This window comes from Oryctolagus cuniculus, chromosome 11, assembly GCF_051225735.1.
Source record: "Oryctolagus cuniculus isolate XC-2025 breed Fujian yellow rabbit chromosome 11, ASM5122573v1, whole genome shotgun sequence".
In the NCBI taxonomy this organism is placed as follows: domain Eukaryota; kingdom Metazoa; phylum Chordata; class Mammalia; order Lagomorpha; family Leporidae; genus Oryctolagus; species Oryctolagus cuniculus.
In genome coordinates, this window is record NC_142877.1 from 110,471,786 (window position 1) to 110,497,431 (window position 25,646).

Sequence of the window (25,646 nt, forward strand, 5' to 3'; positions counted from 1 at the left end):
GTGCCGTTGCGCGCCGAGTCATCGATAGGAAGACTTCCGTACGGCCGGGGTCGCGTAGGCTGCCAGCTGCCCGCTCGCCGGGTGGGCTCCAGGGGGCGCCCTCGATAGAGGGGGCGGAGCGTTCGGGGTCGAGAGGCCGCGGCGGGGGACCTTGACCCGGTTACATCTGAACACCCGCACAGCCACGTAGTCGCCGCTCCAGGGAGGGTCGTCTCCCATTTATTTCCACCGTCCGGGTCCCCGCCGCCATGAAGCTGCGGGTGCGGGTTCAGAAGCGAACCTGGCCGGTGGAGGTGCCCGATGCGGAGCCGACGCTGGGGCAGCTGCGCGCGCACCTGAGCCAGGCCCTGCTGCCCACCTGGGGGTACAGGTACGCGCGGGCCGCGGCGGGAGTGGCCCCCCAGCGCCGCGCCGGACGGCGGCGCGGGCGTGGCCGGGCGGAGCCGGGACACTCGGGGTGTCGCCTGCCCCCGGGGCGCGGGCACTGTGACGCGCGGGGCGCGCCGGGCTCTGCTGGCCGGGGTCGCGGCTCCTGGAGGACATGGCGCAGCCCCCCGGGGCCCTCCCGGGTGAGTGAGCGCTCGCGGCCTCGCGGGGAGCGAAACCGAGCCCTCAGCCTTGGAAACGAAACCGGGGGTGTGCACGGCCGGTGCGGGTTCCCGTCAGAAGTGAGGAGCAGGGGGCTCGGCCGGGCCGGGGTTCGGGGGTCGCCTCCGGGAACGCGCTGGGAGGGCAGAGTCTGCGCCCCTCCGGCTGCGCGGACGGGGCGCGCAGATTCGCGGCTCTCCCGACTTTCCTGGCTGCTTTTTATTTGCTGTTTGTTTATTTTTGCCAACGTTGGCCTTCGCCGTGACCCTGGGCAGCCCGCAGTTTGGAGGCGATGAAGCTGAGAAAGGCTCCAGCTCCGTTGCTAGTTGACGGGGCTGCAGGGGAAGCCGCGTTGTGGGAACCACGCTCTGGGGTCCTAGGGACCATGGCGGGGCGACTCTGTTCTCAGCTGGCGAGCTGGGTTGGCGTGTAAGATTGCGCTGAGAAAGAAATAGAAGAGTTGCTCCTTGGAGCTGTGTAAATGAAATCCTCAAAAGAAAACTTGCCGAATTAACTTCTTTGATGGGGTTTCCGGTGTGTCCGTGCGCACACGTGCATCTCATTATTGTTTTTAAACGAGCACCGGTCTGAAAGGATGTGAAACCCAATATGATTGTTTGCCCAAGAGCCCAAGTTGGTTTCTCTTTCGGGTTTGTTTTTTGCAGTTCAGACTGGTTAAGTGGCACGAGTTTTAAGTTTCAGCTTTGAAAATAAGCTCATTTTTTTCTGTACGTTCATTTTATAATAAACAGGTAGTTTTAAAATGTGTCCCTATGACATTATGTTTTTTTTTCTTTTTTATTTAGTAAATATAAATTTTCAAAGTACAGTTAATGGATTACAATGGGACATTCTTATTTGTAAAGTGTCTTTACTAAGCAATTGCATCAAGGATTGCTATAAAACATTTTTGAAAAGCCTGGCGTTGCTAGAATTTCATTTTTCTGGTGAAGTTACCCGCCCCCGCCCCAATTTCAGAAAATGAAACCTTCAAGAAACTACATGTTACTCTAGAAGTAAGAGGGTGTTTCAGAATTTCCTGAGAAAATGGAACTGGAATGTAAGTTCACTTTGGTACAACAATATTTTTGAAATCCACACTTTTGTTTCTTCATAATGCACGTTTTCTGTAGAGGCATGTGAAGCTGACATTTTTATTAAGCAGGCATTCATTACCTTTTCTAGAAATAGATATTTGCATGTGCAGCAGACTAGGTCCTGTTTAGAAAAACAAGCTGTTGCTGTGACAAATGCTCTCTAAACACCTAGTTCATTTGCGGTATCTTTTTCCTTTTCTGCCAGAACCAGGGTGGTGGTTTTATGGGCAGATGGCAGATTTTCAATGTTTGGTTTATTAAAGCATTTTGGAAAAAGAAGCAGAGTGACATCTTTTTCTTATAAGCAGGAATTCTCTACCAAAGACACTTTATTTGGCAAGAAAAAAATGTATTTCTGTGTGAAAGAAAGACAGATGAGTTGGTTCCAACACTTCTCAAAATGCAGCATTGTAGGAAATAGTGAAGGGAACATGGTTTTCAGAGGACTTTGTGTTTTGTTAACCTCTCAGGATTTATCCAGATTAGCCTTGCTGAGTGTCAGTGTCTCCTAAAACGTGTTGCGCTGGGTCGGTAACTATTCCTCACCACTGTGTGACGACAAAGGATGGTATTCGGCACAGCCCCAGGAATCCAGTGCAGAAAGGCCGGCAGTTCATTGCTTCAGGCTTGTGTTCTTAACTTGGGTGGCACTGAGTCTCTGGGTTTGTGCTGTCTTCCCTGTAAAAGGCATGTAACTGATCATCCATCCCTAGGAAGGTGAACTTGTACTGCAGTCTTCAACAGTGGGGGCTGGGATGAATTTGTACTCAGCTATCTCCACTTTTTGTGATTGCGAATATTCTTTTAGGATGTAGGTTCAGTATTTTGGGACCTATGTAGGCAAGCTGTCATTGAGTTAGGCATTCACTCTCATCTTTGTCTTCCCAACTAATGTTGGGAGGTTGGTATTTTTTGTACAAATATATTATTTGCCAACTGCTGGAGATACTATTTGAAACTAGACGGACAAGATCTCTGATCTTATGCATCTTAAGTTCTAGTGGTAGGGGTGTGGGAGACAGGTAATAAACAATTAAATAACTATTTTCAAATGGTGTTACAATAAAATTAAGCATGGGGATGGATTAGAGAGTGCTGGGGGCATCTCTGAGGCGGTGACATTGGAACTGACCTGGAAGAGCAGCTACAGCGGCCCAAAGGCTGCAGTGAGATTTTCCGAGTGGGGGGATGGAAAGCTCCCGTGACTACCGTGCAGTGTGTGAGGGAGGATGTCGCCAGCTTTGCTGGAAGTGGGAAGGGGCCCAGTGTCAGCTTTGGAGGCCAGGTTAAGGATTATTCCAAGTTCAGGCGGAGCCAGTGGAACATTTTAATTGGAGGAATGATGTGATCTACTTTATATTTGAAAAGTGGTATTTCATCGAATCTCATTTGCTATCTAGTGTAAGACCCACACTGTTTGATGTAACACGAAGGGAAAATGCTGTCAATTAAACTGATAATGTTTAACTGAGCCATCCTGGTTTGAAAGGTGTCAAAATATATAAAAAACATGTGTCCTAGATTTGATGAAAACATGGATTAATGCTAGGAAAGTACTGTGTCCATCCCCCAGGCTAGAATTCAACTGTTAGAAATCTATCAACTAGGCATTTGAAGATAAGAACAAATACATGTAGATAATTGTATGAGAACTTTGGTCTCTCTCACTCCTTCCCTCCCCGCCCCCCTTTTTCATTGATTAGTTCCTCTAGCATCATGCCATGTACTTATGTGTGTTTCAGATGTATTATTGAGGGCAATGGTAATAGATCACTCTTACTGTCCTTATTCATCTCTCTTGGCAGTTCTGATACCCGATTTGCAGTTTCATTGAACAACAAGGATGCCCTCACTGGAGATGAAGAGACCTTGGCTTCATATGGGATTGTTTCTGGGGACTTGATATGTTTGATTCTTGAAGATGCCATTCCAGCAGCTAACTTGCCTTCATCCACAGATTCAGAGAATTCCTCAGTCCAGAATAATGACCACCCCTCTTTGGCCGCCAGCTCCAGTCAGGCCAGCCAGCCCGATGAACAACTGCGCGATTCATTCCAAGAACAGGCAGCTCAGTCTGACGTCTGGCATGATGACAGCATGGTAGGTATGAAGGGCCCACGTGTGAAGTGGAGTAGTTGATAACTCACATTGAACTCCTCCGTTGAACTCCTGATCATTCAGGATAGTTACTACCAGGCGACTGCAGGTTACATTCTCAGAGAACGTTATTTTTTTAAAAAACTGCTAAAGGTCTGAAGCAGTACGGGGCTGTTATTCCAGAGTGTCTAGTTTGTACCTTGATGTTTTGTTCACTCACTGTTTTGGCTACAGTACCCATTGGCTTTGGCGGCTGTCTCTGTGCTCCTGATCCCCAGCTTGGCTTCTGGGGAAGCTACCCCACAAAGCTGTTCTAGTCCAGTGATTTCCACAAGGCTTGAGGACACGTGCACCCGGAGTGCTTAAACTGTTAAGTTAGTCTTGAGATGTCTAACACGAACTCGGAAGGCTGTGCACATCCCATCCTTCTCTGCCCGTCGGTGGCACAGCTGTTTTCCTGTGGTTTTTGACTCCTGATCGCCAGCCCGTTAACCAGCTGCGTCAGTTTTTCTTTTTCATGTTAGGCTTCCAATGTCTTCTTCAATCTGCTTTCAAGTTTTGCCATTTTCCTATGTTCTTCATTTTCTTGTTTCTTTGCTCTGTAGTAACTGTCTAGTAAATAGACCATAATTTTTGAGCTGAAAAAAAAATCAAGTTCCATCTGTATTTTTTTTTAAGATTTATTTATTTATTAGCAAGGCAGAGTTACAGAGAGAGAGAGAAACAGAGAGAGAAAGAGACATCTTCCATTGCTGGTTCACTCCCAGATGACCGCAACAGCCGGAGCTTCTTTCCGGTCTCACACGTGGGTGCAGGGGCCCAAGGACTTGGGCCATCTTCTACTGCTTTTGCAGGCCATAGCAGAGAGCTGGATCGGAAGCGGAGCAGCTGGGACTGCGGCAGCGGCTTTACCCGCTGTGCCACAGCGCCGCCACAGCGCCGGGGCCTCCGTCTGTCTTAAAGAGGAAAATGTTGTCTGTCTTCCTGTTCCTAGTTTTCGAGGCTTTCTGGAAAGCTGCCTCCCCCTCCCCTTTCCAGGGCTGGTTTTTGTTCTCCCTCCTGTAAACACCTGTCTCCTGCCAGACCAGACTCCTTCATCATCTCCACCCACCAGCCAGCACGTCACAGGCTCCAGGGCCCAGGCGCACATGGCAGTGACCCCTTCTGCACCTTAGCTCTCGTTGTTCACCCACACTGAGGCCCCCTGCCTGTCCTGCCTCTCGGTCTGTGTGTCTGCCCATCTCCCCAGGCCTGTGCCTGCTGTAACCCAACGTTTGATTTGATTTCTTTGGATTGTTTATCTTGTTTTATCAACACCTCTATATTATCCCATTTAAAAATTTAAAAATTTCTTTTATGGTACAAATGATTACTTTTTTTACATTTGAAAATACAAACACATGCCTTTTTGTTAATTGTTTTGTGTGTATACTTTTTTTAAAAAACAAGGATTTATTTATTTGAAAGAGTTACAGAGAGGCAGAGGCAGAGAGCGAAGTCTTCCCTTCCGCGGTTCACTCCCCAGATGGCTGCAACGGCCAGAGCTGGGCTGATCTGAAGCCAGGAGCCTCTTCTGGATCTCCCGTGAGCGTGGGAGGCCTTGGGCCATCTTCCACTGCTTTCCCAGGCCATGGCAGAGAGCTGGATCAGAAGTGGAGCAGCTGGGACCTGAACTAGCACCCACATGGGAGGCTTTACCACTACGCCAGAGCGCTGGCCCCTTGTGTGTGTACTTGCCATCTCAGCCAAAGCATTCATGGTACCTCTCATGGCATTAAGTTTAGATAGATACTAAAACAACACTTTTTAACAGATTGGTAAATTGTGGAAAATCACTTATGTCTGAATAAATGGATTTTAATTTATTTTAGAAACTATTGGATCTCTGTGTTTCTGCCTCATAGAGATAATTTAGAGAATAAGTAAGAATATTTAGATACATTTTAAAATTGCACTTCCAAGGTTTTTTTTTTTTTTTTTGCTGAGCAAGGGATAACTTTAGTAGAAGGGCTTATTCTCTGTGTACATTAAACAAGGTGAAGCTTTTCATAGCATAGGAGAATGTTGAGAAGTTAGTGTTGCCTCAAGTTAATAATTTCAGTACTAAAACCATTGTGTGGTATTCCAAGGGTTGTGACTGGAAAAACTCAGCATGGTAACCAAGCCTAAATAACCCCGTGAGTACTTGATACAGTATGATCTGCTTCAGTGTGGAATGGAGCCATAGAAAAGGAAATAGATGGGGAAAGTTTAAAACCATAGGAGATACATTTCACCCTTGTAATCAAACAAGAAATTGATTTTCTGATTTCACTGTCTTTGAGAACTCATCTAGTGTGTGTTGAGTCTTTAATGAGGAACAGAGGTGGAGGTGTCAGAGATCTCTTAGGTACGTGTTAGTCACCCGTTTCAGTCCCTTGCCAGTGGCCGTGGCAAAGTGATCTGCTCTGAGAGGTGGTGCCCAGCACCCAGCACGTGTGAAGAAGATAACCGTTATCAGCACGGCTCAGGGCGTGGGCCGCTTCTCGCGGCGTGGGAGGCTGTTTGGACAAGTCTGCCGGGGCCTTGCGCTCTTCCTCCTGTGTGATTATCAGCTTAGGGTGACCCTGTTTCTATTTTCCCACAAATGTGAGAACAGCTCTCACCTCTCACTCCACCCTTTCACTCACACTATATAGTTTTAATTTCCTCTGCCCTTTCTTCAGCGGGAATCCAGATGTAAAAGGAGAAACATGTGCTTTGCCTTAAGAGTGGGGCTCTTGCCTAGGAAACAAGCTTGCCGAGCAAAGCTAACGTAGCTGACTTGGTTTCGCTGAAGCTGTGTATTGTGTCTACAAGCTCTGAACTGCAAGTCTGGGGGTCTGGGTCCATTTCAGATCTTTATTAGCTGCTAACCTTCACTGTATTATTTAATCTTTCTGGATCATGTTTATAGCGTCTATAAAAAGGTGATATCGGCCGGCGCCGCGGCTCACTAGGCTAATCCTCCGCCTGCAGCACCGGCAGCCCAGGTTCTAGTCCCGATCAGGGTGCTGGATTCTGTCCTGGTTGCTCCTCTTCCAGGCCAGCTCTCTGCTGTGGCCCGGGAGTGCAGTGGAGGATGGCCCAAGTGCTTGGGCCCTGCACCTGCATGGGAGACCAGGAGAAGCACCTGGCTCCTGCCTTCAGATCAGCGCAGTGCGCCGGCCGGAGCAGCCATTGGAGAGTGAACCAACGGCAAAAGGAAGACCATTCTCTTTGTTTCTCTCTCACTGTCCACACTGCCTGTCAAAAAAAAAAAAAAAAAAAAAAAAAAAAAGAAAAGAAAAGAAAAAAAAAAAGGCGATATCCTCTGCCCTGCCTGTTTTATAAAAAGGATCATGGAAAGGTGCAAAGGAGAAAACACTTTGAAAACAACACTGTGAAGTTGTGAGATGCTGTCCTTCGGCAGTTGCTCAGCAGGCTTTTATTGTAATACCTGCTGTGCGCTGGGTGCTGTACGAGGGTTACAGACATGGGGGACATTTCCGTGGTCTGCTCCTCCATAGTCGGCTTGCAGCCATGGAGGGATACAGATGGATAATCAGAAAATCGTGGTGCAGTGTGGTGAGGGACGATGATGAAGGCCTTTGCAAGGCAGCCTCTGTTCCCTCTGTTGAGAGATGGGGAATACCAAAGTGGGCAGGAAGGTACTGGCAGAACGTGTGCTGTTAGAGTCAGGGGCCAGGCAGGCGCTGTGGCATAGCAGGTAAAGACACTGCTTGCAGTGCTGGCATCCCATATGGTTTGGGTCCCAGCTGCTTCCAATCCAGCTCTCTGCTATGGCCTGGGAAAGCAGTAGAAGTCCTTGGGCTCCTGCACCTGCGTGGGAGACCCGGAAGAAGCTCCTGGCTCCTGGCTTTGGATTGGCGCAGCTCTGGCCGTTGCAGCCATTTGGGGAGTGAACCAGCAGATGGAAGATTCTCTCTCTCTCTCTCTCGCCTCTCCTCTCCTCTCCTCTCCTCGCCTCTCCTCGCCTCTCCTCGCCTCTCCTCGCCTCTCCTCGCCTCTCCTCTCTCTGTGTAGCTCTGATTAAAAAGAAAAAGTCAAGGACCAGTTGATGAAGGGCCTGTTGTGCTAAGGAGTGTAAGAGTTGGGATTTCATCTGTAGGCCTTCCTCAGGCTGTCCTGTGAAAACAGTTGCTTAATGAGATGGTAAGTACGTGCTACAGGGCTTGAGGAAACGTTTCTTAGTTAAGTGTTAGGTACACATTGTTGTTATTAGGCTCCTCAAAACGGTGCGTTTTGGAGGGTGGGGTTAGGTGGCTGAGCATTTAGCATTTTCCACACCTGGTGATTGTGGACCAACTTTTTTCCTAAGAGCTAAGGCACACTTGAGGGGAATTGTCCATGTTGAGGAGATACTGATGAGTTTTTAATTTTTTTTAAGATTTATTTATTTATTTGTAAGAGTTAGGGAGAGACAGATCTTCCTTCTGCTAATTCATTCTCCAGTTGGCTAAAAGGAGCCAGACGCTTCATCCGGGTCTCCCATGTGGGTGGCAGAGGCCCAAAATCTTGGGCCATCTTCTGCTTCTTTTCCCTGGCCATTAGCAGGGAGCTGGATCAGAAGTGGAGCAGCTGGGACTGGAACTGCTGCCCACATGGGATGCCAGTGTCACAGGTGGTGGCTTTACCCCCTGTGCCATAATGCCGGCCTTGAGGAGATTCTGATAAGTTTTAGGCCCACAGAGGACACGGTTAGATTCTTCATTGTCAACAAACCCCTGGCAGCAGTGGGAGGAATGTCTTAGAAGACCTGAAACTAGAGTCTTGAGTTGTTGCAGGGGATGCTATTACTGGAGGTCAGAAGAGAAATGATTTGGACTAGGACTGGGCAGATTTTAGAGACATTGAGAAGTTAGTTCCAGTGGAACTATGAAGACTGATCATATCTGGGGTGAGGTTTAGTAAGGTAGAAGGAAGAGTCAAGGATGACTTCCAGGGTTTGGGCGCGTTAGGTACCATTGGTGAGATAAGGGGTGGAGGGTGGAGGAGTGGGTGGCAGGCTCATTCACTCATGAGGGATCACCTGAAGTGTCTCCTATTTCTGAATCCAGTGATGAGCTTTGACTTTTAAAAAAGAATTTGTATTTCAGTTATTTGAAAGGCAGAGAGAGATTCTTTCCATCTGCTAGCTCACTTTCCCCAGATTTCCACAGTTGCCATGGTTGGGCTAGCCTGAAGCCGGGAGCCAGGACTTAAGGTCTTCCACATGTGGCCGGCACCTAAGTACTTGACCGTCCTCACCTGCTGCCTCCCCAGGTGTGCATGAGCAGGAAGCTGGAATCGTGACTGGAACCAGGAGCAAACGCAGGCTCTCCCGCATGAGATGCAGGTGTCCCACGTGGTGTCTCAACCTCCTGTGCCAAATGCCCACTCCTGCTCTCACAAATCCCAGCACACTTTAGAAAATAAATGCACCCTGTGAAAACACGGCTTCTTAATGAGTTCCTGTGTTTGTTATCCTTTCCAGGCAGGGCCTAGTCAGAATGTAGAAGCTGAGTCAATTCCGGATGTTGCAGATGTGGAAGAGGGCATGGGCTTCTGTCCCTCAGAGCCGATGCTGTGCAGCGAAGCCGTGGAGGGGCAGGTGCCACACTCGCTGGAGGCCCTGCATCAGTCGGCTGACTGCTCGAACACCAACGATGCCTTGATCGTGTTGCTGCATCTTCTCATGTTGGAGTCAGGGTACATACCTCAGGTAAGGACGCCAGACGAGGAGGGACGTCCTGCCGCGGCCTATCAGTAAGGACCACTAGGGTGTTCTAGGCTAATTTCCTAAGTGTGGTTGGAAGTTGAACATAAGGTGCTGAACGCAGTGATGAGCTCCAGTAGGCACTCGGGACTGATCCCTCTCATCCTGGTTTCTCCTCCACTTCCTTGGTCAGTGTTAAGTTCATGTTACAGAGGTGATGGCAGCTGTGGTTAAAACGCAAAACCAAACCAGGCACAAGATGATATGTGATGGCAGGAATGTACAGTGTGGCTAACGGGGATGAAGTGGGCATGACTCTAGTTGTTTTTCATGTTGATGTCTCTGGAATGCCAGTAACTTCATAAGACTCGGTTAGGAAGAGGGACAGAGCACTTACACTGCCGCTGCTTATCGTCTTGTACTCCATCTTCTGTTTCCTAAGTGTCCACCAGTGTCAGGTACAGTGCTTTGTCCCTGCTTGCAGCTTGCGTGGCTATGTGACCGGTCCCTGCTGTCCGCCTGCCCATAGTCTGGCAGTGGCAGCAATAGACTAGCATATAACCGCATTGGTTAAGTCTGGGAGATGCAGGTGTACACAGGATGCCAGAGCTTCAGGGGAGAATGCTGAGAGTGGAGCCTCTCAAAGCACGTAGGAAAGCTGAGAGCTCTTAGTGAAATGCAGATTCTGATTGGGTGACTAGGAAGGAGCTGGAGCTTCCGTGTCCTCCTTCCCATCCCATGCTGCTGGCCTGTGGCCTGTGTTACAAGTTACAGAGATGTAGTCGCTCAGGATCACCACACCCCTGCAGCATGCTGTGTGCCGAGCCAGGAGTTAGGGTATGGAAATACAGTCACGCACCACATAAGGATACTTAGGTCAGTGGTGGACCACTTATATGATGGTGGTCCCACAACATTATACTGCTTTGTGACATTGCCGCCGTCTTAATTTCTGTAAGTACACTCTTAGGACGTTTGCACCGTGGTGAAATTGCCTAACAACCTTGTTCTCAGAACGTATGCCCTCATTCAGTGATGGGTGACGCTATTGGCACACTCCTTGTCCTTAAGGAGTCCATAAGCTAGAGAGAGACAAAAGGATAATTACAATGTCTAAATAACATAATAGAAGTATATAGCCATAATAATATAAACAATGTAAGGGGATGAAAGGGAATGACAGCTTTCTTTTGAAAAAGGTTACAAAGAAAGTGATAGTCGAGCTGGAGTTTTGAATAATCATGTGGCTTTGCTAGGCTGACAAGTAGATCTTTAAGAAAAAAAATCACTCTTTTTCTTAAGATTGATTTATTTAGAGAGGAAGAGATAAGTAGATAGAGATCTTCTATCTGCTGAGTCACTCCTCAAATGGCCTCAGTGGCCAGGGTGGGCCAGGCTGAAGTCAGGAGCCAGGACCTCCAGGTCTCCCATGTCGTGGTAGGGGCCCAAGCACTTGGGCCATTTTCTGCTGCTTTTCTGGGCCCATTAGCAGGGATCTGAATCAGAATTGGAGCAGCTGGGTCTCAAACTGGTGTCCATATGGGATGTTGGTGCTGCAGATGGCGGCTTAACCCTCTGCGCCACAGCACTGACCCATCAATCCCTATTTCTATGACAATATTTTATCTATTTGGAACAAAACTTTGATAGCCAAATATTACAATATATTATTCTCCATAAATCGCAATATTAATTATTTGGTGCCCTTTATTAAGGGGACCATACGGAGTGCTTATTTCTAAACAAGTTAGGTGGCTTCTGGATTTTTAACCTTTTTGAGAGTATTAGCTTTCTTCACCCTGTGTTTTGCTTTCATGTCATCCTCAGGGGACCGAAGCCAAAGCCCTGTCCATGCCGGAGCAGTGGAAGGCGAGTGGTGTGTACAAGTTGCGGTACACGCATCCCCTCTGTGAGGGAGGCTCTGCTGCGCTCACCTGCGTGCCTCTGGGAAACCTCGTCGTCGTGAACGGTACTAGGGCGGCGTGGTCCTGGCTGTTGGTTTATGAATACTGTTCTCTTCCAAGTGTTTTATACTTCACTGATTAGCTATCATGATATAGTTGTGATCTTTCTCAATTTTATCTAATTCCTAGGCCACTGACACAATCCCTGCTAGTGTGTATCTTGGAGGATTTTAGAAAATGAGGTTATGTTGAGGCCAGTAGCCTTCATTCTTGGGATAGCCCTGCTATTCGATGTCTTTTTATAAAAAGTTTCTTATGGGATTAGCTTTGTGGCACAGTGGGTTAAGCCTGTTTCGTGATGCAGGCATCCCATAGCAGAGTGCCAGTTGGAGTCCTTGCTCCTCCACCTCTGATTCAGCTTCCTGATAATGTACCTGGGAAGGCCGTGGAAGATGGCCCTACTACTTGGGCCCTGCCACCCAATGTGGGAGACAAGGATGGTGTTCCTGGCTCCTGGCTTTGGCTTTGCCTAGTCCTGGTGATTGTGGCCATTTGTGAAGTAAACCAGCTGGTGGAAGATCTCTTTCTGTCTCTCCGTGTCTTTGTCTTTCCCTCTCTGTCACTCTGCCTTTCAAATTAAAAAAGATATGGGGCTGGCGTTGTGGTGCAGCAGGTTAGCACCCTGGCCTGAAGTGCCGGCATCCTATATGGACATTGGTTGAAGATCTGGCTGCTCTACTTGCGATCCAGCTCTCTGCTATGGCCTGGGAAAGCAGTACAGGATGGCCCAAGTCCTTGGGCCCCAGCAAACACGTGGGAGACCCAGAAGAAGCTCCTGGCTCCTGGCTTCCGATCGGCGCAGCTCCGGCTGTTGCAGCCAGTTGGGGAGTGAACCATCGGATGGACGACCTCTCTCTCTCTCTCTCTGTTTACCTCTCCTCTCTCTGTGTAACTCTGATTTTCAAATAAATAAATAAATCTTTAAAAAAATAAAATAAAATACAATAAATCAATCAAAGGAGACAGATTAAACAGAGATCTGACATCTGATTCACTCCCTAAATGCCTGCAACAGGCAAGACTGGGTCAGGCTGAGGCCTGCACTAGAAACTCAGTCCAGCCTCCCAGGTAGCTGGCGGGGACCCAGCCACTTGAGCCATCAGCTGTTGCCTCCCGGCTGTGTATGAGTAGGAAGCTGGAATTGGGAGTGAAGCTGGGACCTCGGCTCAGACATTCCTGTGTGGGATACAGGTGACTCAAGTGGTGTCTTAACTGCTGTACCAAACAGCCGGCCCTCTTGGTGTCATAGCCTCTGTCATGTTCTGCTCTAGGGGCATTGTGCTCACAGGGGAGAAACAGGTCTGTCACACACACATTCTCTGAAGAATACCTTTTTTATACCTGTTGTAGGTAGCTTTTTTTTTTTTTTACTTTAATATTTATTTTCTTATTTGAAAGGCAGAGAGATCGAGAAAGAGCTTTCATGTGCTGCCCCCTTCCCCACGTGCTGACAGAGTCTGGGCCTTGACTCAATCCAGGTGGCAGGAACCCCATTACTTGAGCCTTCACTGCTGCCTCCCAGGGCGTGTGTTAGCAGGAAACTGGAGCCAGGACTGGGATGTGGGCATCCTTAGTTGCTGGACTAAACCCTGCCGTGGACTGAACATCGGTCCATTGAATTGAGAGAAATGGTGCTGTGCAAGTCAGCCAGGGTCTCTTCAAACAAGGGAGGACTCATGACCAAGGGTTAAATAAAACATAAATGGAGTGTTTAGTGACTTCATTAGAAATAATGATTTTATTGTGTTTGGTTGCCTCCTGTTAACCTTGTTGCATGTCTTTCAGTTATTAGTAAGCTGCCACTATTAGTACTTATAGATTTTATATAAAAGTGCTTGCTGTAATTCATTTTTTTAAAAAAAATAACTCGTAACTCAGATTAATGTTTGGGAAAGCCCTGTCTACATATGGCTCCAAAGGAAAGGGACTAAGGGCCATTTTCTCTATTTTATTTATTTAATTTTTTTTTTTGACAGGCAGAGTTAGACAGTGAGAGAGCGAAACAGAGAAAAAGTCTTCCTTCTGTTGGTTCACCCCCCAAATGGCTGCTACGGCCTGCGTGCCGCACCGATCCGAAGCCAGGAGCCAGGTGCTTCCTCCTGGTCTCCCATGCGGGTGCAGGGCCCAAGCACTTGGGCCATCCTCCACTGCCTTCCCAGGCTACAGCAGAGAGCTGGACTAGAAGAGGAACAACCGGGACAGAACCAGCGCCCCAACCGGGACTAGAACCCGGAGTGCCAGTGCCACAGGTGGAGGATTAGCCTAGTGAGCCGTGGTGCCGTCTATTTAATTTTATTTATTGTTTTTTTTTTTTTTTTTTTTAATTTTTTGACAGAGTGGACAGTGAGAGAGAGAGAGACAGAGAGAAAGGTCTTCCTTTTGCCGTTGGTTCACCCTCCAGTGGCCGCCGCGGCCGGCGCGCTGCAGCCGGCGCACCGCGCTGATCCGATGGCAGGAGCCAGGAGCCAGGTGCTTTTCCTGGTCTCCCATGGGGTGCAGGGCCCAAGCACCTGGGCCATCCTCCACTGCACTCCCTGGCCACAGCAGAGAGCTGGACTGGAAGAGGGGCAACCGGGACAGAATCCGGCGCCCCAACCGGGACTAGAACCCGGAGTGCCGGCGCCGCTAGGCGGAGGATTAGCCTAGTGAGCCGCGGCGCTGGCCTATTTATTGTTTTTAATTACAGAGAGAGAGCTATCTTTCATTTGCTGTTTCTTTCCCCAAGTGGCCATAATAGCTGGGCTGGGCCAAGCTGAAGCCAGAGCTGGGAGCTTCATTTGGGTCTCCCACATGGGTGCAGGGGCCCATACACTTGAGCCATCCTCTGCTGCTCTCCCGGGTGCATTAGCAGGGAGCTGGTTCAGAAGTGGAGCAGCTACATTTCAAACCGGCACCCGTTTGGGATGCCGGTACTGCAGATGGTGGCTTAACCCACTACGCCCCAGTGCCGGCCCCCGCTGTAATCCTTAAGGGGGGTGTTTCAGAGTGACTTCTTCATGTGATGGGAGGTTTATATTTTGAGCTTGCTATAGGCCCAGAGCCATTTGTTTTGTATAATGGGTCCTTGGTGTACTGGGGACGAGGTATTGCATGCTCAAATTGAGAAAGGAGGGCAACTGGTGACCACGCCCTTGATTATCCTCTGTCTTTTGCTTATTTTCAGCTACTCTAAAAATCAACAATGAGATTAAAAGTGTGAAAAGATTGCAGCTCCTGCCAGAATCTTTTGTTTGCATAGGAGAACCAGGTAATGTAACCCTGATTTAACTTTTAGAATGAAGCTTTGAGAGGTTCACTAACAAGTAAGCCTGAAAGAAAACATTCAAAATACTGAAAGTTTCTAAATGAGATTCATGCAAATTCAAGACAGTGTTGTCTGTTTCAGAATGTGAGGTTTTAATGCTATTGTAATTTGAGGAGTTTGTTCCTTTCCTGTCTTTCTTAGGGTCTTAGCATGCCAAATTATATTTATACTGCATTATGAAATAACACTAGTATGTAATTCAGCATAATCTAATCCTGCTTCATAGTTTCTGTATTAATTTGTGGAGATCTTTATATCATTGTATTCAGCCCATATGGAAAAGATCTGTGTTTTATGGAACTAGTTAAATGCAACATCACTCTTGAAGATTATTGCACTAGGAATATTTGTTTTAATCTATAAAAATTTGACTGGTATTTGATGCAATTTGGAATTACCAAAAGTTGGCATTGTAGGTTTTTTTTTTTTTTTTTTTTTTTTTTTTTTTTTTTTTTTGACAGGCAGAGTGGACAGTGAGAGAGAGAGACAGAGAGAAAGGTCTTCCTTTGCCCTTGGTTCACCCTCCAATGGCCGCCGTGGCTGGCATGCTGCGGCTGGCGCATAGCGCTGATCCGAAGGCAGGAGCCAGGTGCTTCTCCTGGTCTCCCATGCGGGTGCAGGGCCCAAGCACTTGGGCCATCCTCCACTGCACTCCCGGGCCACAGCAGAGAGCTGGCCTGGAAGAGGGGAACCGGGACAGAATCCAGTGCCCCGACCGGGACTAGAACCCGGTGTGCCGGCGCCGCAGGCGGAGGATTAGCCTATTGAGCCGCAGCGCCGGCCAGCATGTATGGTTTTGCTTATATTTTATTAAATTATTAATAGATGCAAAAGAGACAGGTTTTTCCTGTTTTCTGACTCAACTCACATTGTGAGAGGCGGAGAGAGGTGGTGGCAGGAGTAGAGACAGGGCAGAGTGTGTTGGCCTTGTGCCGGACATGTGCCCTTGTGTGTTTCTCCATTCACTCCTTACAGCAAATGTAGGAGGCTTCTTCAGCCAGACAGGAGTGCTGTTGCAGAGAGGGGAGTGGCATTTACTGCAGGGTGTTCTAGGGACGGCTGCGTGCATCTAGATCATTGCTTTGAAGGCCTAGGGATTTGTTAGTTCCCAGGGAAAATCAGACCCTGAGATGCTGACTTATACTAGACCTGCTAAAGGAGACAGCAGAGCATACATTTATAATGGTCTCTGGGCATAGAATCAGAACGTGGAATATTCAGTATCAGACTAGACTACATTTCTCACTCTTTTCTTTTTTAGAGTTGTCTGTGTGAACAAAAGTCTACCCTGCTGTGGCTTAGTCCCTGCTCTGTTCAGCTGTCAGCCCGCTGTCTCTCTTTTCAGCAATATCAAATCAGATGCTCCTTTCCCTGGGCAAGGAAATCCAAAGTTTATTACCTTTGCCAAAGACAGAAATGTTGGGGAGCTTCATGGCAAAACCGTTGCCACCGGCATCCCTCACATGTGTCACATTGAAGGAGCCAGCATAGCTGTCCCTGTGGGCGATGACACCATGCAGCCGAGACTGGTCCCACCGACCACTCTGTGTGCATCGCCTGGGTCAGATTGGATAGAGCTGGTTACCCTGACAGTGTCGTTCTCCTCAGTGAGAGGATCTGGCCCGCGGTGGTGCGAGCACCCTGAGTCACCAGGGTGGGGCTCCCTCTGTCCCACAGTCGTCTTCCTTCCATTGCACCACTGGTCCTTTGTCTCTCCTGCTGTGCTGTGGTGTGGTGAGCCGCAAAGTGGCCCTTGGTGTCACAGACTGGGCAGAAGTGCTGCCCTTTCTTCTCGGCACTGATGGCGTCCAGGACTGCGCAGGGTGTGACCTCCATGGAGCACTGCCTCCACACCTTCCTGACCGCGTCTCCAGGCCGTGCGTTCTGGAGCCTGTCCTCGGTCACAAGGGGAGCCTGTCCTCGGCTGGGGGACTGAGGTATACACACACCTGTCATGTGTTGAGCACCTTGTGCTTTGGTGTGGGAACTTGCTTCAGGAGCCTCTTGGGGCCCTGGCTCACAGCAAAGCACTGTCTCTCAGTGGTGTTTTTGTCACGTCCCTAAAGAGCCTTTGCAGTTTTTCCCCCCTAATTGGTCTTCCTCGTGAAATTTTAAGGCCAGAAATATACTGCGTATTTATTGAAATACTGTGACCCTTTGGAGGATCACACACCAAAGTAGGATATGTTTTGCCCACCAAGAACGAGTTTTTGTTTTGTTAGGGGTGATTTTGCCTCTGACTCATGAATCTGGAAAGATAGTCTTATTTTTAGATCAAGCGAACTTCAAGTTCTTTGGCCACAACACTCAGTGTTCATCCCACACTAGAGAGGACCTTGCTGTGCAGAATAGAAAATGCTTTCCATTTACAGAAGAAAAGTGGGGTTTTTTTGTTGTTTGCTTGTCAGTACATTTATTTGAGATTCAGAGAAATAGCAGGAGTTACTGTCTGCTGGCTCAAGCCCCAAATGCACACAGGGGTCTGGGCTGGGCCACACTGAAGCCAGGAGCCAAGAGCCAGGAATTCAATCCAAGTCTCCCGTGTGGGTAGCAGGGACTTAAGCACTTGAACTATTACCTCCCGAGGTGCAAACTAGGAGTGGAGCCAGGACTTGAACCCAGGTACTCCAGTGTGGGCATCCCAACAGGGCATCTTAACCACTAGGCCAATGCCCACCCCAGCAGTAGAGGCCTTTTGTCAATATTAGAGTTCTGCCAACAGTTCTAGAGGAGTTTAAATTACCTCGGGGTCACAGAGCTACTCAGCGGTGGAACTGAGGATTTGAATAGATTGGTCAGATTAGCCTAGCCTTGGAGAAACAACTTCTGTAAGGATGGAGCTCAGATTCCTAGTCTTTATCTGGTTTCTCTTAAATAAGAAAGAAGCAAGCAAAAGGGAAGTAAGTTAACATTGTTATATGATGAACTTGTGGGCTGTATTTTAATTATTTCTAATGAATTTTTATGTTGGGTAGGAATATGCTGCTCCTTTGGCAAGTCATTTTAGTGAATTTTTACTGTAGCTTGTGGTGTATGTACCCTAGTAACTAACTCAGTACTGTTGTTTATCCTTTATTTATAAGTTTCTCATTAAATACTTACATAATAGATTGATGAAGAAGACCAATATAGAGAATATCAGTTTTCACATATGAGCAAAGGCTTCTTTTTAAAAAAATGGTGTGTTGACATTATATTTCAACTCAAGATTGCAAATTTACATACCAGAAATTTAGAATTTAGCTGCCTGTATCTCCTTGTTCTTATCTGTCAAGTTATAATGAGTGTACTACTTGGAGCAAGCATAAACTTAACTACTGATGTACCAGGGACTGTACATGGAGCCTTAAGTTTTAACAACTCTTCCCTGGCGTAGTGGTGATGTCTCCTTTAAACAGGTGAGCAAACAGGTGAGGGTCAGGGTGGGGCAATTAATTTGCCAAGGTTACAGACTCCGTGAACGGCAGAACTAAAGTGCGATTTATCGCTGTAACCCCACATGAATCTCCTGAGATATTAAAACATACCCGCTCTGATTCAGCTGGCCTGTGGTGGGTGTGAGATTCGGTTTCTCTGAAGGATTCCTGCCTCTGTCAGTTCTGGTGATCTGCAGGAGACGTTGTGAGTAGCAGCGTAGTGGCTCTGAATGAGTGTGGAGCCAGACAGCTTTGTACCTGGCTCTGCTGCTCACTGTGGTGCCTCGGAAGGCTCTGTGTGCCTTGTCCTGTTTTTAAAATGGGAATTGTAGTATCTTAATTTTCTATAAGGCAGGATGACTGATATGAGAGAAGGCTTGAAAAATGCTTGACCTAGTTGCTAATCCATGGTAACCATGTAGAAAATATGCTCGTATGTTAGGATCGAAGTGCCATAGAAGCGGTTCCCCACCCTCTCCCAGCGCCACGAGAGATTGGTAGAGATGCAGTACAGTTTTGTCTTCTGAATGAATCACACACAACAGTTTTTTCTATAGCTGTAGCCTCTGAGATGTATAGGTTATATAGTTGTATAACTTTATTATTAACTTCATCCTGTGGAATTTTAGCTTCACATCTGAGGTTTAGTTTCATCAGTTGTGTGCCGTACCTCTTCCCCTGCTAGGGACTTTGGTTCACATCTATCTCTGTAGGAATTATTTGTGAATTGGTTTGGCTGAAATAGAAGACAGATGTCATTTCAAGTTACTCAGCTTGATTTTGTGTTTTATTTAAAAATATTCCAGGGGAAAATGCAGCCAAGATATACAGAGATCTTCCGAAGCTCTCCCGCCTCTTCAAAGACCAGCTGGTGTATCCTCTTCTGGCTTTTACTCGGCAAGGTAAGGGATGATAATTTTAATAGGTTGAATGGTGGTAAAGAGCAATAAGTGTACTTAGTACAGGGACATTCAGAAAGTTTGTGGGAAATGTACAATATGAAAAACTTATGCACGGATTTCAAATTTTTTGGCTTCAAAATAAACTCACCTTTTAATTCCATTTTCCACAAACGTTTTGAAGTCCTCTTGTGTGTTTGGTGACTCTGTGATACCTGACTTTCTTCTTTTCTCCTCCTAGTGAAATTCTCTTCTTAAAACTAAGCTTAAGGTCGGCGCCGCGGCTCACTAGGCTAATCCTCCGCCTTGTGGCGCTGGCACACCGGGTTCTAGTCCCGGTCGGGGCACTGGATTCTGTCCCGGTTGCCCCTCTTCCAGGCCAGCTCTCTGCGTGGCCCAGGAGTGCAGTGGAGGATGGCCCAAGTGCTTGGGCCCTGCACCCACACGGGAGACCAGGAGAGGCACCTGGCTCCTGGCTTCGGATCAGTGCTATGCGCCGGTCGCAGCGTGCCGGCCACAGCGGCCACTGGAGGGTGAACCAAGGGCAAAGGAAGACCTTTCTCTCTGTCTCTCTCTCTCACTGTCCACTCTGCCTGTCAAAAAACAAACAAACAAAAAAACTAAGCTTAAATGTCAATCCCTTACATGTTCCTTTATGTATTTCCATAGCCTTTTGTGTGTATCTTTGTTACAGGCTTTTCCCAGGGTATCGTAATTGTTGACATGATTTCTTTGAACCTAAGGTTCAAACCTAAGCTAGGGAGTATGTGTTATTTAATTTTGTGTTCTTGTGGTCTAGTACACAAGTCTGGCCCATAAATAATGTTGAAACTATAGATTGAGTCTAAGTTGTTTTTTTTTTTTTTTTTTTTTTAATTTGTTTGAGAGACCAGGACTGCTTTCCCAGGTGCTACAGCAGGGAGCTGAGTGGGAAGTGGAGCAGCTGGGACTGGAACTGGTGTTCGTATGGGACGCTGATGTTGCAGGCTTTGGTTTAACCCACTGTACCACAATGCCAACCCCCAAAAGAATTTTTATTTGACTTTGGAGCATATTCATTTTTTCTTTTCTTGGTTTTGCTTCTGAATTTATTTATATCCCTTTTCTTCAACCTAATTGACATCAAATAACAGTGCTTGCAAATAGCACTGCTTGTGCCAAACATTATTCTAATCACTAAGTGTATTAGCACATATTTTTGTTTTCACAACAACTCAGTGTGGTAGGTGGTATGTAATGTTATTTGATCCATTTTACAGATGAGGAAATTGAATTAGAGTTTTTTCTGAAGGCGCTCAGCTATGTGGCAGCTCTGGGAACCAGTTATAAAACCAGTGGATTTATCCATTTTCTGTAGTAGAACAGAGAAATGTTGTTGCATTGATTATCGTTTGAAACAAAATGCCATTGGCTAGTATTTAGCTGTTGTCATCGTTATTTATTTGATCTGTATTATAGTGTGTTTGTGTCTCTACTAAAACATAAGGGGAATAAGGGTGGAGTTGTCTGTCAGCCTGAGGGCCAAAACTGTTGTCATTCAGTGTCCTTGTCGGCTGGGACCGCTGTCTCATTTGTCACCTCTTTAGATAGGAACAGGTGACCGCTTTTGTTCACTGTGAGGAGAAGCTGCTGCTTCACTCAGGAATCCCTGATTTTCTCTCTTTCCCACTCCAGCCCTGAACCTGCCGGACGTGTTTGGGTTGGTGGTCCTCCCGCTGGAGCTGAAACTGCGCATCTTCCGACTTCTGGATGTTCGTTCCGTCCTGTCTTTGTCCGCAGTTTGTCACGATCTCTTCATTGCTTCAAATGACCCACTGCTGTGGAGGTGTTTGTATCTGCGGGACTTCCGAGGTGATGTCCATCATGACAAGTTAGCAAGGAACGGGCTTTTTCTGACTGATTTTAATGACTCATCTGCCAGAAGTTTTCAGTTGTAGGCATTTTTCTCTTTTTAGACTTGCAGATGATCACAATGAATAGCTTAGAGGGCAGAGATTCTAAGCTCCATGTACCTCTGGAGGCCCCATTCATTCTTGGGTTCTTTGCAACACAAATAGCTCACTAGACTAAGTAGATGATTTCAGGATAGAAAATTGCAAAGGTAGGTTTGTCCCTTCTCTGAATGCCACCCTGAGTCTCGGGATTTCCTTGGTGAGAGCAGTCTGTGGGTTAAAGCAGTCTTGCTTCCTGGTGGCCTGGTGCTAGGGCAGCTTCGCTGCTGTGTGCTCACCTGGTGGGGACCGGGGACCCCTACAGCAGTGGTGCCAGCAGAACCTGGGCGCCAGGATTTCCAGACCAGAGGGCAAAAGCTTGGTTGTGGGGCTTTCTTTCCTGCTGCCATCGTCTTCCTACGTATCAGTGTTTTTCGAACTGTATGAGTGGGTCGTGAAATCATCTTAATAGGTCATTTTATAAGGAAACAACAAAACAAAAAACTCCACAACTGAGAAGTCAGCTTATTTTATAAATAGTCTCCACATTTATAAAATAGAAGTAAATTACTGTTTCTGTTAGGTGTATACTGTGTTGTAGTATAAAATACTTGTAGTTTACTCAAAACAGTTTTGAAGTTTGGTAATGCTATACATCTATCATAGTAGCATACCACCTTAACAATTATAAGGACCAAACAATTGTCCCTTTCCTTTTTTGTTTTTATAGTAGAATAACATGTTGAGTCATTTGGATTATTAAATTTTTTTTTCTTTTGAAACTTTAAAATGTGTGAACGACCTGGTTTGTTCCTTTTTCTTCTCCTTGATTCCTGAGGTCCTCATTCTACTTTACTTATGTCCCGAATCCAGAGTTTAAAATGTTAATTTTGTCACAATTGGCAGCAAGTGTCTTCTCAAAAAATTAAAAAATATAATTAAACAAAAGTAAAGAGAGCGAGAGATCCAGAGTGGCCGGCACACACTGAAGGACTGGCAGAGAAAGCAGGCTGCCACAGAGACCCGCCTAAAATGAGCAAGTGCCTTTTCACCTGGGTTCCGTTCAGGAATTGAGGTTTAAAGCAGTCCATCTCTATTTCACTTCAGGTTGAGGTCCACAAGCTCATTTGTGAGACGAGTGTTCGCATTTTGTAGTGAATTTTCCCCTGGATAGAATGTTACGGGGCAGGAGCTTGTAGCGTCCCAACTTACCCTTGCTGATATAGTTACTTGTGGGTAAGACATCTCCATCTTTTGCCCAAACTCTTCATTAGGCTTTATGTTGATTGGGTTCCTCTTTCCTCATTCCACACATTTCAAATGAAGAATTATACTGAAAAATGCTTAGAGCTGGCCATACTTCTGATAGTTGAAGCATGCAGTACATGGCTTTCAGGAAGTAACCTAAATATGGAGGAAAGCCCTGGGTCAGCTTGGCCTCCAGTAACGACCGTGCTCTGACGCGGACTCTCAGAGGTTGTCACCCAGTTTGGAGTAATTTGAGACATGATTTTAGAAGCAGTTGACACGGGGCTGGCACTGTGGCGTAGGTTAAGCCTCTGCCTGCAGCGCCGGCATCCTAAACGAGTGCCGGTTTGAGTCCCATCTGCTCCACTTCCGATCCAGCTCCCTGCATACAGTGGAGGATGTCCCAGGTGCTTGGGCCCCTGCACCCACATGGAAGACCTAGAGGAGGCTCCTGGCTCCTGGCTTCAGCTTGGCCCAGCCCCTGCCTTTGTGACCATTTGAGGAGTGAACCAGTAGAGGGAAGATGATCTCTCTCTCTCTCCCCCCCTCCCCCCTCCCCCCTCCCCCCTCCCCCTCTCCCCCTCTTCCCCTCTTCCCCCCCGCCTCTCATTCCCCCCCTTCTCTTTCTGTACTTTTACCTTTTAAATGAATAAATAACAAATCTTAAAAAAAAAAGCAGCAGCTGACATGCATGCATGAGATGAAGGTGGATCAGGGACCAGTTAGTGCAGCCGTATATCCTGCTCTCATCCTTTAGGGACCACCACATTGATTACTGTGTAACACAGGATAGCAATGGTCACCCTGGACCATCCAGAGAAGGTTTGAATTAGATTCAAGAAAGTACAGATGATACAGTGTGTGTTATACAAACAATGCATGCTCCTTTTTGTGGTTAATGAGTAAGTTTCCAACCTCATTGGGTTAATGCTGGATGAATGAAATGTTTGTTAATCCTTATTTTTTTTTTTTTTTTTTGAAGATGGTACTGTCAGAATACGAGATACAGATTGGAAAGAAGTAAGTATTTGTAAATTTTATGGCTAAAGTTCATAGCAGAAATAACTGGTGAATTGGTATATTAAAGACAAATTTTTTACTTTTGTTATGATGTAGTGAAATATTCTTTCATTAGATTTAGTGTTAAATGAAAGTAGTTTCGACTTTAGATTTAGTCTTTATTTTCTTATAATTACACAGGAGCAACTAATGATTGTTTCTCTTCAATATGAAGTGTTCTTTCTTGTACTTCTCTTGTTGTAAAAAATATCGGAGTGTGTTGTCTTTGTGCTGGAGTTGTTTTCAGCGATTTGACCAGGTCACATAGCACACGAAGGAAGAAATTGTTTTATTTACAGATGACTGCTGTAAAAGATACCAGTTCACTAACTGAAAGGCTAGAGAAGAGTAAAATTCAATGAAGTAATACAAATCAGACTGTACTTTTTTTGTGCTATTTTTTAAGAATTTGTCCCATTGTCTAAAACAGGAATTGAGTTTTATTTTAAACAGAGATATAGTAGAACAATACTTCGAGTGAAAAAAAGAATTTCAGTGCTGCCCCGCCTTCCCTAGCTGAGCTCTGTATTTTATGATCCAATATTTTCAGTGAATGTTTACATTTTTCACTTTGAAAAGAGGCTGATGTACACCAGCGTATCCGTTTGGGAGCTCGGGATGACGGCTGTGAAAGCCCATGGCATGCAGTGCTCCTCTCTGGGGTCTTTTGTTACTTCAGATTAGCACAGTTGCTCACGTGCAACGTGGTTACAGAACAGTTTACTTGGCCCTGCACTTGGAGCTGCTGCTAGAAATTGGCCACAGTTCCCTTCTGTGCAGTGCTAGAGCGGAGAGAAGGGAGAGGCATCGGTGGGTGAGTCCTGTTAGAGCACATTCGGACCTTTGGAAGCCTCTGACTCACCTCCCAGGTCTTGTTCTTTCCCCTGCAGCTGTACAGGAAGAAGCACATTCAAAGGAAAGAAGCCCAGAGAGGGCGGTACGTGATGTTCCTGCCGTCATCCCCCCACCCCATCCCGTTCTACCCCAACCCCTTGCACCCCAGACCCTTTCCTGCCGGCTCCCTTCTTCCTCCGGGGATCATCGGTGGTGCATACGACCAAAGACCAACACTTCCCTACGTTGGAGATCCCATCAATTCACTCATCCCTGGGCCTGGGGAGACACCTGGCCAGTTCCCTCCACTCAGACCGCGATTTGATCCAGTTGGCCCACTTCCGGGACCCAACCCCATCTTACCAGGGCGAGGTGGCCCCAGTGACAGATTTCCCTTCAGACCCGGCAGGGGTCGGTCCACTGACAGCCGTCTGCCATTCATGTGATTGCTTTATAATCTCACATGTGGAGCCCGATTGGTGTTTTGGCTTGTTAGAACGACAGGCGTCATCTCCTTGGGGTGCTGATGTCTAGTGGTAGTGTTTGCACTCCCAGAAACCTCTCAGTAGATGCGTTTCTAGCTCCAGACATGGCGTGGCCCGCGACTTATTCTGCAGCAGGGTTGACCTTGGGGATAGTTGGCTCCTGAGTTCCCTGCTCTGGATTCTCCAGTAGACTGAGGTTGTATATGGATGATGTCGTGCACCGGATTAAAAAGAAATGTAAACTGCACAACAGCTTTGACTTTTATTACAGAAAGATTTGATTCACGCTGCTACTTGAACATTTCAAATGATCAGACCACCTACTGGGTGTAGGTAGATTATTATTACAGGGATGTCCTGGGTTTTACTGTTTAAAATTTTTGTTTATTGGCCGGCGCCGCGGCTCACTAGGCTAATCCTCCGTCTGCGGTGCCAGCACCCTGGGTTCTAGTCCCGGTTGGGGCACTGGATTCTGTCCCGGTTGCTCCTCTTCCAGTCCAGCTCTCTGCTGTGGCCCAGAAGGGCAGTGAAGGATGGCCCAAGTGCTTGGGCCCTGCACCCGCATGGGAGACCAGGAGGAAGCACCTGGCTCCTGGCTTCAGATTGGCACAGCGTGCCGGCTGTAGTGGCCATTTGGGGGGTGAACCAACGGAAGGAAGACCTTTCTGTCTCTGTCTCTCTCTCTCACTGTCTAACTATGCCTGTCAAAAAAAATTTTTTTTTGTTTATTGGCAACGGAGAGAGAGAGGGAGGGGGAGAGGTGGGGAGAGAGAGAGAGAGAGGAGAGAAAGGGAGAACACTCATTCCCATCTACTGGTTGTTGTCCCAAATGCCTGCAATGATTGTGGCTGGGCCGGGGGAAGCCAGGATCCAGGAATCTAATCCAAGTCTCCCATGTGAGTGGCAGGAACGCAGTTATTTGTGCCATCACTGCTGCCGCCCAGGGTGCATATTAGCAGGAAGGCGGAGTCAGGAGCAGAGCCAGGACTTGATTCAGGGATTCAGGTG

General features: G+C 47.1%; 1 protein-coding gene across 7 annotated transcripts; it reads left to right on the forward strand.

The window, feature by feature from the left end:
* FBXO7 (F-box protein 7) lies at nucleotides 1–24,885 on the forward strand. 7 transcript variants are annotated; one of them, XM_008257063.5, is made up of 9 exons: nucleotides 1–370; nucleotides 3,491–3,785; nucleotides 9,277–9,504; nucleotides 11,326–11,467; nucleotides 14,626–14,709; nucleotides 18,989–19,084; nucleotides 20,756–20,932; nucleotides 23,243–23,280; nucleotides 24,210–24,885. In XM_008257063.5, the coding sequence occupies exons 1-9, from the start codon at nucleotides 249–251 to the stop codon at nucleotides 24,597–24,599; spliced, it is 1,572 nt and encodes a 523-aa protein (XP_008255285.4). In that variant the 5' UTR covers nucleotides 1–248; the 3' UTR covers nucleotides 24,600–24,885.
* The last annotated feature ends 761 nt before the right edge of the window (nucleotides 24,886–25,646 follow it).

Coding starts and splice junctions, on each gene's coding strand:
- FBXO7 (XM_008257063.5), top strand. CDS start 249: ATGAAGCTGCGGGTGCGGGTTCAGAAGCGAACCTGGCCGGTGGAGGTG. Junction 11,468..14,625: donor AAACCTCGTCGTCGTGAACG/GTACTAGGGCGG, acceptor GCTTATTTTCAG/CTACTCTAAAAATCAACAAT. Junction 19,085..20,755: donor TCTGGCTTTTACTCGGCAAG/GTAAGGGATGAT, acceptor TTCCCACTCCAG/CCCTGAACCTGCCGGACGTG.